This window comes from Thunnus thynnus, chromosome 7, assembly GCF_963924715.1.
Source record: "Thunnus thynnus chromosome 7, fThuThy2.1, whole genome shotgun sequence".
Classification (NCBI taxonomy): Eukaryota; Metazoa; Chordata; class Actinopteri; order Scombriformes; family Scombridae; genus Thunnus; species Thunnus thynnus.
In genome coordinates this window covers 3499396-3518100 of record NC_089523.1, presented here as the reverse complement: position 1 = coordinate 3518100, position 18705 = coordinate 3499396, and the positions used below count along the sequence as shown (strand labels likewise).

At 39.9% G+C, this 18705-nt stretch overlaps 1 protein-coding gene across 1 annotated transcript; it reads right to left on the bottom strand.

Moving 5' to 3' along the window:
• Positions 1-1962: 1962 nt before the first annotated feature.
• appbp2 (amyloid beta precursor protein (cytoplasmic tail) binding protein 2) lies at positions 1963-18540 on the bottom strand. Its single transcript, XM_067593836.1, has 13 exons — positions 18128-18540; positions 12739-12827; positions 10819-10970; positions 9310-9433; positions 8295-8463; positions 8086-8175; positions 7865-7932; positions 7672-7777; positions 7420-7544; positions 6834-6919; positions 6381-6571; positions 5310-5475; positions 1963-4184 (listed from the first exon to the last, which is right to left on the bottom strand). The coding sequence occupies exons 1-13, from the start codon at positions 18263-18265 to the stop codon at positions 3922-3924; spliced, it is 1767 nt and encodes a 588-aa protein (XP_067449937.1). The 5' UTR covers positions 18266-18540; the 3' UTR covers positions 1963-3921.
• Positions 18541-18705: the final 165 nt, after the last annotated feature.

Sequence of the window (18705 nt, the reverse complement as noted above, 5' to 3'; positions counted from 1 at the left end):
CACATTCTGTTTGAAATATCAGTGTATGCAGTAACATTAAGATATCATTTAACTAGCATAAAGAAACAGAATTCAAACTGAAAAACAGCCAATGTCAAGAAAAGGTGACCACATACTTTTGGCCATATAGTGTTTTCTTAAACAGTTTGCAGGGATGTATGAGTAAAGAGCCACTTTAAAAGGAAGGAAACAGTGTGATTTCATATGAAGTCCATTTAATATTTAGTACCATCAATATAAAACTCATGTATGTTTACTACATTTTGGGGGCATTTCATTTCATTTCATTTCATTTCATTTCATTAGAACTGAGTATAACTTCTAATTTACTTCAGGTGTGAACACAAGGTGAACAATAAGATATATGTATTGACCATCTGCCATAAACCCAACTCAACAGTGATACAGTATCCTCTTGACCATCTGTACTGTAGGTTAACATTCATTTCCACGTGTGCTCTGTTGAAGCCGAAGCACAGAGTGTAGCTGAGCGTCCTTTTTCAAGGGGGGGGGGGGCTAAGGCTGGACCTCCTCTCACACCACTGCTAGAGAGAGATGTCCGACAAGCACTGAAGCAACAGCAAGGCAAAGCTTGTTTTCTTCATTCATGTAAGAAAAAGCTGGGTACTACTCGAAGGCATCACATTGTTCAGTAACGTTGCAGATATTAACGCCTAAATCCATTTCAAGCTGGACTGTATTTGCACATTTCCCTCTTATTTCTCTACAGAGCTGCTCGTCTCTTCTGTCAGTTTCAGTTTATCAATGAACACAGAGCCATGACTGATTTTTACTGTTATGCTACTGTATTTAAAAGGGTCAGTTCACCCAAATGATGAAAAAAACTGTATCTCACTTACCTCTAGTGGTATGTAACCATGCAGATAATTTTGGTTTTATTTGTCCAGGTTTTCATATATCTGTCTCTGACATTTCCGGTGAATGGAATTTTATTTCTGGGGTTCACAGCAAGAAATTACATTTAAAGACTTCAACAGCAACATTTTTTTCTCCAGAAACACTGTACATATTACTCTAGATAATCTGTTCTCACGGGAAAAAATTAAACCGAAACTATCTGCATGGTTAGATACCACTAAGGCAGTGGTTCCCAACCCCTGGTCAGCAACCCCACAAGTGGTCATAATAAAAAAAAAAAAAATGAAGAAACAAAGTTCTGCCATACAAAATGATGTTCTGAAATACTGTGTGGTTTTACCCCTTCATGCCAACTTATTCAAATAAATCACTTTAAGAATGGTAAAACACTCTTTGATTGAACTGTTCACATTTCAGACATGCACACTGTGGTGAAGGGTTGCAAGTATTGTAGTTAGGGGTTACAATAGAGCTAGCCTGATAATCAGCCAGGCCGGTATATTGTCCGATACTAGCATATTGTAGATATATTGATATTAGCATACATATACAGATGAGTGACAAATTAAAAGAAAAACTGCTCCAGGTGTGAATGCTTGACCCCTACAGTGAGGGGATCTGGTGGCTCTGTTATACTTTGGGGGCATTCTGCTGGCATGGTTTGGATCCACTTGTCTCCTTAGAGGGAAGAGTCACTGCAAATCAATACAAAGTTGTTCTGAGTGATCACCTTTATCCTGTGATGAAACATCTCTATCCTGATGGGAGTGGTCTCTTCCAGGGTGACAATGCCCCAATTCACAGGGCACGAGGGGTCACTGAATGGTTTGATGAGTATGAAGATGATGTGAATCATATGCTATGGGAGATTTTGGACCGACATGTTAGACAGCGCTCTCTACCACCATCATCAAAACACCAAATGAGGGAATATGTTTTTGAAGAATGGTGTTCATCCTTCCAGTAGAGTTCAGAGACTGTAGAATCAATGCTATGTTGATTCTTCCTTTGTCACCCGTCTGTATATATCCCGGCTTGTAAATGACAGGCGACTGCAGTACAGAAAACAGTTTGTCCACCAGAGAGCGCTGACAAGTTTATTTTTCAACTGCATAACGTTCCACTTAGTACATATCTTGGTCACAGTTTGTTTAATAGCCACTTTAATAACCAGGGATCTTTTAAAAATGTTTTGTGTGTTAACATGGAAAAATAAATCTGATATATTACAATCAATATCAGCTTCATATAATCCAGTATTGCTCTGTTTGTAGTCACAAGCAAATAGGAACCACTGCACTGGAGGTGAGTGAGGAAAATGTATTTTTAGTAATTTGGGTGAACTGATTTTTTATGCGTGGCCCAGAAGCTTAAGTGCTGCATGTAGACCTGCATCCAAGTGAGCATACCTGCATCGAAATAGTAAAAAGACATGTCGTTAGTTGTTTTTAGGGTTATTTTCTTGTTTCTCCATTTTGATTGAAGGTCAGCACCCAGACAAACAAGACAGTTCAGCTCTTTAGTGACACTGTTGATGAGAAATTGAACAGAAACAGTCTGTATGAAGGAGACCGATGGGAAAATATGGTCCAGTAAAAAAAAAAACATATCTGGAACTTTGTTTTAATGGGATATCTGACAGGATGGAGTGGAGAGGAAAGGCTAAATGCACAGGTAAACAGGCTGGCAACACACACACACACACACACACACACAAATACACAATATTGGTCCCCATTGTAGTGCCCTTAAGGGTTATCAGTTTATTTAGCACTTAGAAGTATGGGTCCGTCTACAGACAGATAACTGCAAGCTGGTGTAAGGCTGGTAGTCATCAGAGGAGCACTTAGGCACCCGGAGCTCTATCTGTGTATAGTCACACACACACGCACACACACACAAAGCCACACCTTTAGCTCAACAAATAAAGGCAGGCTTATACAGACCTCTGTACATGTAGCATCTTCCTCTTTCCTCCTATCCATGTCCTTTGTTTTAAAGTCATAGTGTTCCTTCAGAATTAATGGCTCACTCAGTAAGAAAGCATAAACAAAAGGGCTACATAAACATACACTTTTGCATATAAATTATTGGCATTTTAATGATGCTATGTCAGTACTAAGCTGGAAAAAAAAAGATAAAATAAACTGAAACAAGACCTGTGAAGCCTGTTATGTGTGTAACAATATACCCACTGGTTCAACACATTCCACTGTTTGTAATCTCTCTCCACCAAGCAGTTCAAAACAGGAGTTTACTAATGTCTTCTTTAGGGTCCACTTTCATTCCTTTGCAAAGAAAAAAAACAAAAAATAAGAAGCCTTCAACTGAAACTTAAGTGTACAATCTGCTGTATTATTTTACTGTACAAGTGTCAAAAATATCGGACATTTTCCATCTCTGATCCAAGTGATGATGCTGATGGATGTGGGTTTTTTTTTTTTTTTCCACAGATGTGTGGGGTCCAGATCCTGTCAAAGTACAAAGCCCTGGTGAACATGGATTGATCTGTGATGAGTCTCATGGCTGGTTCAAATACAAAATCAAAAAATGTTCTCCGATTCCAAACTGAAAAGAAAAAGGCGAGCGAGACAAGAGAAGAAGAGAGGTCGTTTGTCATCCTTACAGGACGTTTGAGGTTTTTTTTTTTTTTTTCTTGTTTCTTCCCCCCCCCTCAGTCGTTTGTCCTCTTTCTCTTGGAGAAATGCAACAGTCTGCTCTGTGGGGTGAAGCTGCATCCAGTCTGGAGTCGCAACTTGGTGGTTTTTGTGGGTGTCAATGAGGTTTGATAACGGTGTCTTCTCTATTTTTTTTTTTTTTTTTTTTTAAATTCCACAACTAAATGTGTGTATGTCTGTGTGTGTACTGGCAGTTTCAGTGACTGTAAAGCCGACTGACTTTGCCGGTGATGCTTGAATTTACTGTGTATTACTAATTAAGTGTGTGTGCAACTGAAGCATCACATTTGGGCTTATTTCGTGTCCTCGCCAGGCTAAAGCCCACGTGTCTCTTTTTTTTTTTTTTCTCTCTTCCCTCATAAAATCAGCCAAGACAGGGGCGGGTGGGGCCCAGGCTCTGAGCCAATAGGAAAGCTTGTACCACCTCCTGGGTCTGCTGGGGAGTAGTGTTGACGTCCTCTAAGGCGTCTGCCACAGCAAACTGCCGGTCCCTCAGCCGGTTCCAGTTGGACAGTACGTTGTGGTATTCAAACACCTTCTCGTAGTTACCCACTGAGTTGTAGAGCTTGATCAGGCCTCGGTAGTCGTACTCCAGCCCACTGTAGCCCTCTCCAAACAGCTTCTTACCTGTGAGGACAAAGGAAACTGTTATTATATTTGTAATCATTCCATACTAAGTACAAGCTAATTAGGATGCTAATGGGTAATTTGGCTATTAAATCTTGAACTGAAATTAGGTGTTTGATGCTGTATCAACAAGAAAGAGAGGCACATCAAATCAGTTTGACTCATAACCAACAAGTGACCACAGGCCTCAATCATAAAGTGAGATTAGCGAGCTAGTCACCCATCTTTGAGCTTAACCCGGGTTTTTCCAATATCGAAAATCAGATTCACTTTTAACTGGGGTAAATCACAATGGTAACCTATTCTCAATGGCTAACGTGCTCTGAATCAGATTCAGTTCATAGGATCAGATCTGAAGACGTAACTAGGCTGCTAATTGAACAGCACACTGGAAAAATGGAGTCATCAATTCTACAGCAAAGGATCTTGGCATGGACAAAAGTACTGCATTCACAATAATTCACAATTAACATGAGGAATATGCTTTTTTTTTTGCACTTGCATGACATTTATGTCAATATCATTTTAGACTTAATGAGATGAAGACTGTAAATAAAAATTATGCTTACTGTAGGCTTTTTATTAGAAATAAAACATTTGCACACTCCCAGTGAATAATAAATAGAAGACTTGGTCAGATAGACCTGATGACGCAGTGAGGATTGGCTGTAGCTTTGGCAGCATAGCTTGACTCAGGCTGACTTTGCTTTTGCTTATTTAAAACCACAGCCGTACTTATAATATTTGCATATTATTTGTACCATTTTTATCTTCCTCTCTATTCTGACTCAGTGATTATGTTGTATATCTGTTAGCTAATTTCCTCTTTGGTATTCCATTCAAGATCTGATCTTGCATCAGAAGTGGACTGGTAAACCCACAGTAAACCAAGCCAGTTGATAACCAGTTTTGTGATACCAGTTAAACAGAATCACCGAGGTTAGGCTCGGTGACGTGAGGTAAACGAGAGACCCTGACTGAGCTGAACTTGCTTCATGATGCAGGACTTGTATATGTTAATGTTCGTCTCCATTCAGATGCAGCTTCAGTTTTTTAAAGCACACTGCGAGATAAACAGTGACATTCTGCACGAGTGACCCCGTCCGTCCCTTCCCCGTGTCTGACCGATAGCGATGGAGCGCAGGTAGAGCCTCTCTGCATCTTCATACTGGTTCATGTCGTAGTTGTAGAGGGAGGCCAGGTGACCCACGGACAGAGCCACCTCGTAGTCCTCGTGGCCCAGAAGCTGCTCCTTAATCTGGATGGCTTTGATGTGCATCTCCTCTGCCTCCTAGTTGCAGGATCACACAAACACACACACAAACATTGAGACACAGATCACACACAAAGGCAACATTTTCTAACACACATTTTAGTTTCTTGGGCTTGTCCAATGAGCAAAACATTTGGTCGATTTTCCACTGGATAGGTTTAATCGCAGTCAGCAGTGTGGGCTTGTGTTAATCCCTGTGAATGTCAACACTTGTTACGTTACGCTCTGAGATGAGTTATGATGCCTGTTGGGTCTCCACACTTAACTACTTATTTCCAAATACATCTTGAATGATGACTAAAGAGACTAATGAGTTACTCTCCGTGGAGGTCTGATTAAAAAAAACATGTCTCTTATTAACTGCAAGATGTTAGTTATTTCCATGACACATCTGTAGCTATTTTTCACTTTAAATAGGGACCAAAATTCAGCCTATCACTGCAACATTAACTTCATATCACAGCTGAATAAGACTTCAGTCATGTGAGCCTGCTACTCTGCTGCATTTAGCTTTGCGAGATACAATGTAGCCTGATCAGCTAATAAGAGCCATGAAGGCTACGTCATCTGTATTATTAGCACTAGGCTCTACTTTAAAGGCAATTGCAAAGACTAGTGTGAAGCATTTTATGTGCAGCTACTAACTCTGTTGCAGGCTACAATAACATTAGTGCAAAGAAATAGACAGTGCAAGAGGTTGTTTTGGTTTTTTGGAAGTGGTGGGTGTTGGGAGCGGGGGCGTATTGTTATGTTGGACTTGTCCCTTGCCAGTGATGCTTGAAATGACAAGTGAAAATGTAGAGGTCACAGCAGGTCATCATAAGTGTTTGAGCTGTATTACAAGTTACGTTGTAGCCGTGTGATCAGATCAGATGTTATAGTATTTATTTCATCTAGTCAAAACAAATTCCATCTCCATAAACCTTGAACTTCCTCATGGACTGGTAGAGTCGTCCTAGGTTGCCGTAGTGTTTGGCTGTCTGGACGTTGAACTCTCCGAAGGCCTTCTTGGCCAGCTGCAGTGAGGAGAGGTGTAGGTCATGAGCCTCCTGGAGAAGGCGCTCTTCTGTCTCTTTATTGTGGCAGTCGATCGCAATTTCCTCCAAAATCAGGGCTGATGTAAAAAACACACATTAGAATTCTTTCAACATTTTGAAAGTGGAGCCACAGCACTGTGTCATTTGTTGGTGCCAAACGTGAAATTCTCCTGGAAGTTACAGTCCATACCAGTCCTTGCATCACTTTACTATTATCTTCTGAAAGAGGTATCATATAGCTGCTAACAGATGCCAGTCTAAAAAAAAACTCTAACAGGGTGCCAGTGTAACTTACACACAATGGGCAGAAGGCCAGTGTCTCCAGGAAACATGCCTTACCTTTGACTCTCTTGGAGGAGGCCAGCAGCAGATGGTCCTCAGGCAGAATGTGAGTTATGATGTCTATGGCACGTTCTGCATGGAATCTGAGGGACAGACACAGCAGCTGACCCAAACATTTCATGCAACTCAGACTTGGCAAGAAAAGCTATTCTATTCAGGACAAACACTTCCGAGAATGAGAAGCGATTCTCTTGAATAAAGTTGTTTTGAAGCTTTGCTGCTCATACATTGCAAAAGTGAATCTGGATAACAGAGGTCACAGAATTACTCAATTTTGAATCAGTCCCTTTGTGTACAGAGAGGAGTATCACTGGATTAGTTAAAAATACAAACAGCTTTCACTGAGCCTCTTGGTACCTTTAGATCACTGTGTCTAAAATGATCTATTCTTTTTTATGTACAATATGAAATGGCACACACCCGTAGCATGCAGCCAGCAGAAAAGCCAGTAAAGCGAGTAACAGAAAACACCATAACAGTATGAGTCATGGTCTTGTGCTTCATCTACAAGAGAGTTCATGTCTAATGTAATTAGCCGGCTGACTAGGAATAGTCCCGGCTTTGTAAGATTCATTGTACTCACAGAGCGTTGTCAAATTTCCCAGAGCTGTACTGGTGCACATATGAGGAGTAGGCCAGGTCTTCATGGGCTGTGGCGACGTGGATGTTCTTCCCCCCGAACACAGACTGTCGGATGTCCAGCGCTGTCTAGGATTTGAACAGAATGAAGGGACTTTTATATGGATATACATCATTGCCACACTAGTTTTCAGCAACAAATAGCCCATGAAAAAAAAGAAGCACACACTTGTGTTGTGTTGTATTGTTGCCTTACCTGGTAAATAGCAACTGATTGGCATATGTTGTCTACATTTAATAAGTAAAATCCATAATCTAGCAGTGTGTCAGAGTACTTGGGGTGCTTGTGTCCAAAGTGTTCTCTGTAAAGACACAAAACAAGCCATCAGAAACATTTAAACAGAACAAATAATAATAATGTAGAGTCCTTATAAGACACAGCAGGTTACCTTGCTAGAAACACTGCATGTTTGATCAGCTGCTCTGCTTTTCTGAACTCTCTCTTCACCACGCAGGCCTGTGGCAGACAGACAAAGTCAGACTTCACACACTGGGTTTCACTTATCAAAAGCTCAATGGATTTTCTTTCATACAATAAAATGCTCTTCTGTAGTGGTGTAGATACATTCTGTCTGCACAAACATGCTGTAATATCATGAACATTGTTAACCTTGGAGGCTTGCCGGAGGACATCAACCACTACTTTAACAGGTAGCCCTGGAGTAATTTCCTTCATAGCCTCTATACACCACCTGTATGCCTGGAAGACATTGAAAAATGCAGAGATAAAGATATGAGTTAGAAATGTCTCAACACTAGAACCACACTGTAAAATAAACATGTCATTATTTTCTAAGAAACATTGGTGATGAACTGTACCTCATCATAGTGGCTTTTGGCGAAGAGCAAGGCACAGAGCTCGCCGTACAGCGCTGCCTTGTTGGCCTGGTGGCCATGTTTGGCTAATTTGTCCATATAAGACTGAGCAAGCTTGAAGGTCTCCTCCCCCAGGTGGTACTTACAATTACCGTTACGGACATGAAGCAGCCTGCGGAGACGAGAGGGGACAACTTTAATAACAATCTCAGTTTGTTCAGTCCAATTTAGTTACTGGATGTAGACATACATGTAAGCATAAAACAAGATTTCAAAGACCAACAACATGATTCAATTTAAACAAAGGTTGGTGCGTTCATCTTTCATAAGGCTGCAGCACTTTTTCATTTGTCAACCTATTGATGAGATCAACCTTTCCTGAGCTTATTTTTTGTTGTTGTGCCGGAGTGGCAAGTGCAGCTCTACAGGTCAAAGGCACATTAATTAATAAGACATGACTGAGTGCTGCATCATTTGCACTGACAAACTTAACAAATCCAATATCTCATATCTTCAAAACCTTCAGTTTACTACAATTCAAGTTAAGACACTCAGCGTATTGCCAAAGTGAACTAATTTACACGTTCTACACAAAGGGAGTCTAAAGTAGAGCTGCAGCGATTAATTGATTAGTTTTCAACTATTACATTAATCACCGACTATTTTAATAATCGATATATCAGTTTGAGTCATTTTTTAAGAAGACGAAAAGTCAGAATTCTCTGATTCCAGCTTCTTAAATGTGAATATTTTCTGGTTTCTTTAGTCCTCTATGACATTAAACTGAATATCTTTAGTTTGTGGACAAAATAAGACATTAGAGGATGACATCTTGGACTTTGGAAAACAATGATAGATGTTTTTCATCATTTTCAGATATTTTATAGACCAAACAACTAATAGACAGATAAATCAATAATAAATAATAATAAATATTTGTTAGTTGCAGCCCTAGTCTAAAGGAATTCTTGGTAAATATAAACCACATACAGACTGTCCGCAGCTTTTTGCGACTGACCTGACACAGCATTCCACAGCCCGGAAGCAGTGGAGGACCTCGCTGTGCAGTGTGCAGAGCTGCAGGCACGACAGAAACACTTTCTCAGCATCTCCATACCAGCCAGCGTCAGACAAGAAGCCCCCTAGAAGGAAAACATGACATCACTTGAACAGTCTCGCCATCAGCAGGGAGGTGGATTCAGCATCACCCGTGGTAACTGGTGCTCAAAACATATTATGCAAAACAACACTCATAGTGCGAACTATGTGAGGGGGCAACACATCTTACAGTGTCTAATCTGCCAGATATTTGTTAGAGGAAGAGACACTCATCTCTAGAACTCCAACATTGAACAGACTATAAGCATGGTTACATTAGAAACCGGAGCACATCCGGTGCTTCACTTCCATGATAATGCAGCTTTAAAAGATGTGCTACAGGCTCATCTTGTGAGAGAGAGTCAACTCATTTTTCACAAACAGTAACTGTCATGGCTTGCTAGCCAGCCAACTTACTGCTTAACAAGCATCCATCACAGTCTAAAGATGTAGTAAATCTCTCTAGATGCTGTGCTGACTTTAGAAACAGATTGAAAAAAAAGCTTTTCCTTGTGTAACTTGCCCGCATAAACCACAATGCAAGTGAATATTTTTAATATTTTCATCATCATCAGTTATATCTTGTGGCAGCAAAAAAAATGTCTACCTAAGTGGAACACTGCTGTTGTTGCTTGTGGGTGTAGCTGAGGAGCTGAGCTATGGCTTGTTTGTAGTAGAGGTCATGGTTATACTGAAATATATTAACTTACTATTTTATATTTAGGGCCTTATTTTAATCATACAAGCAAAATAACAGGAACAAAGTGTAAGGTCACTGGTGCACAGATTGGTTGTGGTGATTGATAAATATGCTGTCACCCAGTCTCATCACTGGTCTCATGGCTCTGGAACAAAATGAGCTCAGTGAAGTATTACGACAACAGCTCAACAAATTGAGAGACTCTCCTCTAGGAAATCACATTTTTGGAAGGTACAGAGTGGCACGACATGAGCATGTGTTGATTTGTTAACAGTTAAAAAGAAAAAAAAAATACCAAGAATAGTTTAATGAAGCCATTTTTATGATTGCATCAATCCAACGCTGTCTCTCACAGAAACCATAATTGGTTATGCCTGTTATTTAGTAGCTGCCTGTCATTTGCATGTGATTTAATTAAAGTAAACAGTCGTGTGTAATGAGACTTCTTTCTGGCGCTGCACTTCTCAAATCAGAGGCTGCACATTTATCAACATATCTGTCCCATAAGTCATTGTGCCACCACAAAAGTCGGACCCGTAATGTAAAACGACTTGTGAAAAAAAATACACCAACAATGAATTCAGCCTATCTCTGAATGCTGATGTATTTTTCCTATCAGCTAACCCTATGATAACATCATTCACTCATGGTTCTCAGTATCACACCGCCTATCACCAAGTGTCTGTTGGAAACCTTTCCTCCCCTCCCTTCCCCTCCCCCACCATTTACCCAGCACAAAGCCAAACTGGATGGCCTTCTCTTTGACATGAGCGTCAGACTCTGCGATGTAGGAGCAGCGGCGGCTGAAAGAGTTTGCCAGAACTGAGGCCACTTTCACACCATGGTCCATCAGGGCCTGGAAGCAGTGGTGAAGGAGATGTCTGTGGTAGGGAGGACGCAGGAATGGAACATGTTAGTAGACTGGTAAATAGTGACTAATCTATTGTTTGTCATCATGAACATCTGGCCAAACAGTTACCGACAATGCTGATGACTACTGCTATTGTATTCACATGGAGTCTATCAATGCAGGCTGAAAGCAACAACATACAGCACAAAGATAACATTATAGACAGAACATCAATAATGTACCTTAACCTAAAGGCTTCTGTAGTTTGAACAGGGTTCAACTTTTACCAAGGTTACATTCATCTACTTTAACAAAACTTCACTTGGAACTGGGCTACAATGGATCACATACAACTTGTATTAACATATTTGTTCTTAAGTGGCGCACGTGAATATATAACTAAAATAACCATTCAATTACATTCATATTCTGTCCACCATATCACCATCAAGGCTTGCCAATTTACTGAGAAGTTTTTTTTGATTTTTATTGGCACAGCAGCTTTTCAGTTGTATACAGTGAACTCTCTCTCCAGCAGCTGCCTCCGGGCCTTCATGCAGGTGAACATCCTCTGTTGCACCAATACTGTAACTTCATCTGCTGTATAACAGTCTCTCGCTCATCTCCCTGAATGGACCGCTTTGCTTTCGTTTTTTTAGTATGTAACTTCATGTCAAATCATTTCCTCTTCTGCCACAGTCCGACTCTGCTCTGATGACTTGGCATGACATTAGCAGCCGTACTATTAACATTTTCAAATTTAAAAAAAAGAAGTTTGTGTTATATATATATATATATATTATGGGACTACTGAAAACAAAATATTTATTGTGTTCAGGTTTTACCACTTGATGATAATTTCTATTTCTGAATGGCAGCAGCTACAGTTTGTCAGGATCTCACCTGTCACTCAGTGCGCAGTAGCACATTGCACAGGGCAAAGGAGACAAAGCCACACTAACTGGCTCCTTTAAGATAGCCTCGAGTTTGTTTAACAGCCAATTAAAGCAGTTTATGTAACTTTTGTCACACAACTATGCTGTCATGAGTAGAAAAAGTTCAAAAACTGCCATCATTCTCAAAGATAGCTGCTCCTTGGCCTGCCCTACTTTCTCTGTAAGCCGATAAGTACACAAACAAAGATGCAAATTCAGCCCTAAACAAACTGCTAGCACCTGACTTTCCTCTAGATGTGAAGTTAAGTAACATATTTCTCAAGGTCAACATTCACCTTGAGAAATATGTTACAGGCCCTGATCAGCCTAGTTATTCTAGTAGTTATTCTTCTCGACTGTCACTCAGATAAAACCTGGCATCAGGACATCAGTGCTGAGACACTGAACTTTGTCTACACTTTTCTTCAAACAGAACTGACTAAATCATTGAACTATAATGGAATCATGTCAGTGCTGTCCTGCCATCATCACAGGTTCTCTATATGGAATTTTTATGCTGCCGTTTTGTTCTTTTTCTACTGCTGTGTTTTGTTGCCTCTGCATTTGTATGTATGATTTAACATATGATATTCACATCTGATTTAACATATACCCTGCTTGAGTTGTCTGCCAGCTGTCTGTGTGCACACAGGTGAATCTGACTTGGAACACTTACATGAACAAGCCACTATCCAACCCTTCTTCTATCCAATGAATGCAGTTTTCAGCACACACAGTCTGAACTGCCCTGATAATCATCTGTTTCAGGGACCTGACTCTCCAGGACCACTTTGTCTGCCTACTGATGGGTCAATGTGGATGGTGTGAGGTTTCAGGGACGGCTTAGTCCCATTATGTTCTTACCTTTTGTCTGAAGCCCGCAGCACTTTAGCAAACACCTCCAGCTCACAGAACTCCCCTCCCAGCTGGCAGAGCCGACCCTGCTGGTAAAGCTGAGACACACACAAAGAGATGGAGGGGGGGAGGATAACGTGAGCATGGAGAATCACTGAGAATAATACAGATGTCAACTCTTCAATTAGGAGCACAATATTGACTCTACTGGTGAAAACTGATCTGATTAATAACGTGCAGGTGTGTAGCTACAATGGTGGAGTTTCTGTCCTGTTTTCCATCTGACTTTCTGTTACAGTTGTGTTTTAAGTGATGCTTTACAAAAATGTTGTCTGCTGTTCAGGGTTTAAACAAAAACATTTGCTGATGTCTAGCCTGTCATCGAAATGCGCTGAGCTGGAAGTTGGTATATTCACTGGCTCTCCATGATGGGTCTATGGGGGACACTACCAGTCTCAGCTGTGTCTCTTGAACTGTCAGAGTGATAGGAGACTATGTGAGAGGATGGTTTCATCGGTCCAAACCACGGGGAAATAGTTGACCGGTGACACGCTGTTATTTGGTTTGTGCATGTTTACTCTTCCAAATGACTTTGGACACCAGGGCTTGTAAACTTTAGTCACGCTAACTCACATCTGTTTTAGTAACCTGCCTGTGAGACAAATAATTATTTCTAGTGCTGAAATGACAACTCAACCAACTGAAGAGTCTTTAAGACAACTTGTTGTAAGCCATTGTTTTACCATCATTGTACAATATATGATGTTTGTGCTATCACTTTGTACTCAATGGTGAGTCTGATTAGTCAACTTCATTTTTCTGTGTGCTTAGAAATGCATCACATGTCTCTATCGTCAACTGGGTGTTTTATAACTCACTTTACCAGTGGTTTAACCATGTTTGATGCCTTCCCTGATGATAGATCTATGGAACCCTCATGCTGTGGCAAGTCTGCAACCTCCCAGGATGCAGACATTGATATTATTCCTGAGTAGAAATATCTGGGCACTGTGATTGATAACAATCGCTAAAGAAATAAACCGCTGGACCTTTAGACAGATTGAATTATTTTAAGGTGTGCACTGCTCTTGCGACTTTATCTGTATTTTATTGAGTCTGTTCTTACTTACTGTACAGTGGTTTGGATTGGTTGCCTCAGTCTGGTAAATAAAAAGAGGCTAGTTAAGTCTGGTCAAGGTGGCCAGCGAGGTGATGAGGGTGCAGCAAAGCCAGCTTCAAGATATTTATTATAAAAGCGTTATCAGTAAGACTCAACTGACTCTAAATTGTCCAGATGACTCACTTCATAAAGAGTTTGACCTCTGCTACAGGATGCACAAAATAATTACACTCTCTAGACTCTTTTATATCTGTAGCCACTGAAAGACTTAATTTAATATAGAGATTGGCACAACAGCACTTTATCACCAGGAACTTCATATTATGTGACTCTAGATTAGGTGTTGATCTTATTTTGATCTTTTTCATGTACAGGACGGTAGTAGTGTTTCTATTTTGGTTTGATCTGCAGCTGTTTTTTATATGTACATTTATTTATAAGAATATATTTTTTATTATCCTTCACTATTGTGACAGTGACAGTGTATCCATGTGACCTGCATGTTAATGGCTGCTAGCGAACCAAATTTCCTTTGGGATAATTATGAAGTTTAAGAAGCTACATAGACAAAAATGTGATGTCAATGTGTGTGTGTGTGTGTGTGTGTGTGTGTAGGTTTGAACTACAGGGAATTCAGAAGGCTCCTGGTGCCTAGCAGAAGTTCACCTGTGGTATTGCACATTACTTAAGACAATGTATCCTTTACTTTAAGAGTAACAAAAGTAAAAACCTCGAGAATTACATTTGGTGAGTGGTTTCATTGTGTTATGTTATTGTTTTTTATTTATAACATTAATTAAAGGCAATACAAGCCAAAACATTTAAATCATGAGGAAAAAGCTTAAAAAACCTTCACAACCTAACTCCCAACTCAACAGGGTCAGACAATACTTGACTTTGGTGAGCAGGAGTTCCTATCAGAGATTTGTTTTGTGTTATTAACATATAAATTACACATTAGTATCCAACTGTGCTGCTAGTTTGAAAAAGACTGACAAAATGTGTAAGAAAAAGAGGGATGGCAAAAGCGACAGTAGGACAGTGTGAGAGGGTGATCAGTGTGAAATAGTGTTCATTTTATGTAATGTAACTCCATGTAGCTGTGTGCATGTGATGCGTTTCCTGTCTGAAAGAGGTCTTTGAAAATGTAGCTAACTCTACCTACCTGCACATTTTGACAAACTCGGCCTCCAAGATGCGTTTTTTTATTCTCAATAATACCTGCTCAGCTGTGTTTAAGCTGAGTGAGAGCTCTTCATGGGCTACTACATACTGCCACAAGCTGGCCTTTCCAGTCTTACACAAAGGACATCAATGCTTATATCACAGCAAAGGCAGCAAAATGGTTGTATTACAAATCAGAACTAAATGCATGAAAACCTGAGGTTTGATGCTAAATAGTACATTTCATTTTACTAATCTGCCACTGTTGTCATTTATGCTTCTTGATGAAAACAAGCCTGAGAATAGCAAAATACAGCCTTCTGTAAAAATGGAGGAAAATGCCCCATTACTTTTCCATGTGTTGCCAAGTGAAGACTTTCTGTTCATGTCCCCCCTTAATGACAATCTGGGTGAAATCTATTAATAAAGCTGGAAATTTTATCTCTGCTAGCAATAAAACCTATTTTCTTGGGCAGTTCAGCACTCTGAGGGGCAGTTTACACGTTCTGTTTTCATTTGTTTACAGGAGATCATCATTATCATTTTACAAATGGAAATACTGTAATGGTGTTTATTAGTGGTGCAATGGATCGTAGTTGATTCATGATCCGTACAGATTGCCCCCCACGGTTCAGGACACATGTGAACCTAACTGCAAAATTTAATGTCTCATTTAAGACAACGTAAACAAACTGATGTAGCTACAAGTCATGGACAGACAGCGTGTCGCTAACAGGGATTTTGAAGAGCAACAACCAAATCAGCATCTAAGGTATCCGTAGTGACATCTGCAGCTATGTTTACCTGCTGTTAAATGTCCTGCAGCTGAGCAGCTAATTAGCTATCTAGCTGCTAACTGACGTAATGTTTGTTTGATGGCTCGTTCAACAAACTAAGCTTCAAGACAAGACTTGTGTTCATGTTTGTAAGTTATCAAGTTTAGATGATGTGGACACAGGCTGTTGTTTCATTCACTACCATGTTTAAAGGAAGAAGGTGTCATGCCTCATATTGCAATTTAATTTAACAATTGAGCTTTGAATATTTTATATATTTTAAGATTTTATTTAAACATTGGACATCTTGAATGTTGTTTTCATTTAAGACCATGGGCAAAAGTTCCTTGCTGTAAGTGTTTTACAGAATATATGGAAAACAAAGTTTTATTTACCCCCCCCCCCCTTTTTTTTTTTTTGCTGATCCGTAAAATGGTCCGATCCGTGCCTCAAATCCGTGATACGATCCGAACGGTGAGTTTTGTGATCTGTTGCACCCCTAGTGTTTATTATTTAACTCTTGTATTTCTTAAAGGTTTTTCATTTTGCATAATTATGGCATGTACAGACAGACCCTATCAACCCGAAACTTACTCTCTCAGGACATTCTGGTCAAAACACCCTCCGTTGGTAGATAAAACATACACATAGGTAATATGATAAAACCTAGACTCTTTGCAGAGGATTACTTAAAAGCTTTTTTTTTTTAAAAAAAACGTTAGAAGCCACGGGTAAAATACTAAGGATCAAGGCCATACTGAGGACACAATGTTCACATCCACAAGTGTTTTTTCTGGGAATTTGAGCAGTTCAGCACTCTGAGGACTTCTGTTTACAGGAGATCATCACCAGTGCTTCAACTGGACTTGTGCCCACTGGTATGACATGCTAATGCTTTTGATTTCTATTTCATGTTTGCTATCTTCTCTTAATGAACATGGGTACACACAATCAGGTAAGAGTCCCTCCTTTCACCTGTGTAAATAAGTGTGAAGAGGAGGCAGAGGTGTGATGCTGCCCTCCAGCTGTCTGGGAGGTGCAACATTTAGTTCACCACCTGTTGGAAAATATCATTAATTTTTGGTGTTGCCATCAAAATTCAGTATGTGTGAATAGCACTGTCACAGTCCAGTACCAATGGCAGAGGTTCATAAAGATAATTTAGCATTACGTGGTTAAATGCAAATTCTGTAAACATGACCCAAAGTGGAAGACATCTATAGCATTGCAGACATCACTTTACTATTACTGTATTTCTATCAATAAAATGAGAATGTGAAGAGACTCAGCTTACTACAGCCTACAGACACCACAGATCGCTGTTTCTGAAGAGACAAAGGCTGGAAGTCACTGATGATAATGTTGCCCTTTTATTAATATTTGTGACATGTTATGGTTATAGTGTTTCAAGACTATAACATTAATATCAGATTCAATATCTTACACTTAACAGTTTCTATACATTTTGTCACACTTGACATAACTTTTAAACCACCATGTAAGGAAACTCGGAGGCAACCTACTGCTTTTAAGTTAATAACCTAATTTACAGAAAATTTCAATTAATAATGAAAACGTGATATCAATTTAAAAACCTGTTTTGATGTCTGATTAGGAACAAACTTTTATCCAACCATAGTGCCAGTGTACATCATCAAAGAACACCATTACTTTTAGTAACATTACACTGTATATGACCATATATATTGACAAGTGCCCTTATATTGACAAGACAGTGTAGTTTTCCTGTGGTCGGAGGAACAAATGCCATATATGAAAGGCGACTCAAGATATCAGAATTTCTAAAATCCTGGCTTGAGCACTGCTTATGGAACAACACTGTTCTGACATCGCTATTTCAATATCTTATAAAGTTAATATATTGCTGTTCTATAGTTGCTCTCGATGGGGAATTGACAACTTGACTGCTCTAAAAGGCTCTTCACACATGTTGCAAGTAGCTATGTTTGCCAATAGGCTAGGTCAAAACAGATTCTTGACAACACTGAACCAACAAAACAATGTTGACTTACATGACAACACTGACACAGTTCATTTACACGGTCATTGATATAATTAGCTGCGAGAACAATGCTAGTTTTTGGCTTCTTATTCAAACATACGTTCATTATACCGCTATACATACTAGCTATATAATTTTTTAAGAAAATATTAGGTAGGGGTAAGTTGGCTAGACCCCCAAACAAGTATTTTTCCCCCTTCAAGAGATAGCATCGGGTTATCGATATTCAGCTAACGTTAGCAGCTGATTGCACAAACACGTACAGTCTGGTAGCTGTCAGATACAGATGGGCCTGCTTTGACTGGTAAATCTTACCTTATAATAGACATCGAACTGTATATTTTCTGGGAGCGAGCGTATGTCCCTTCTTGACCGGCTGTAGTTGTCCACTACAGCCGAGATAGCGGTGTTGTACAGTGTTTCTGGGATCCATTCGAGCTCCACCGCAGCCATGTTGTTTTCCCTCTCCAAAAGAAACCCCAGCAGCTACAGCCCTCCCCGGCTCTCCCTACACTCACTTACTGCGATTAAAGCACGTCCTCCGCGAGTCCTCATATAACACTCGCTTTGCAGTGAGGCTACAAAATACTCGCGCTTTCGCCGAGTTACCGCTACACTTCTAAAACCGCTGTTAAATGTCCATCTTTCTCCTTCATCTCCGATTATTCGTCGACCCTACAGCAGTTCCGTGCCCCCGTCCCGTCCCGACGCACATATTTACTGGCGCTGACGCAATGACGCAATTGTGCAGTCAATGCAAAAAAAAAAAAGAAAAAAAAAGAAAAGCCTTTTATACTCAAAGAGAAAAGTCATATTTGGTGGGCTTTAGTAACGCTGTTTACTCTTTAACTACTGTGGTTATTAAAGGTTGTCATTTTGCATAATTATGGCAC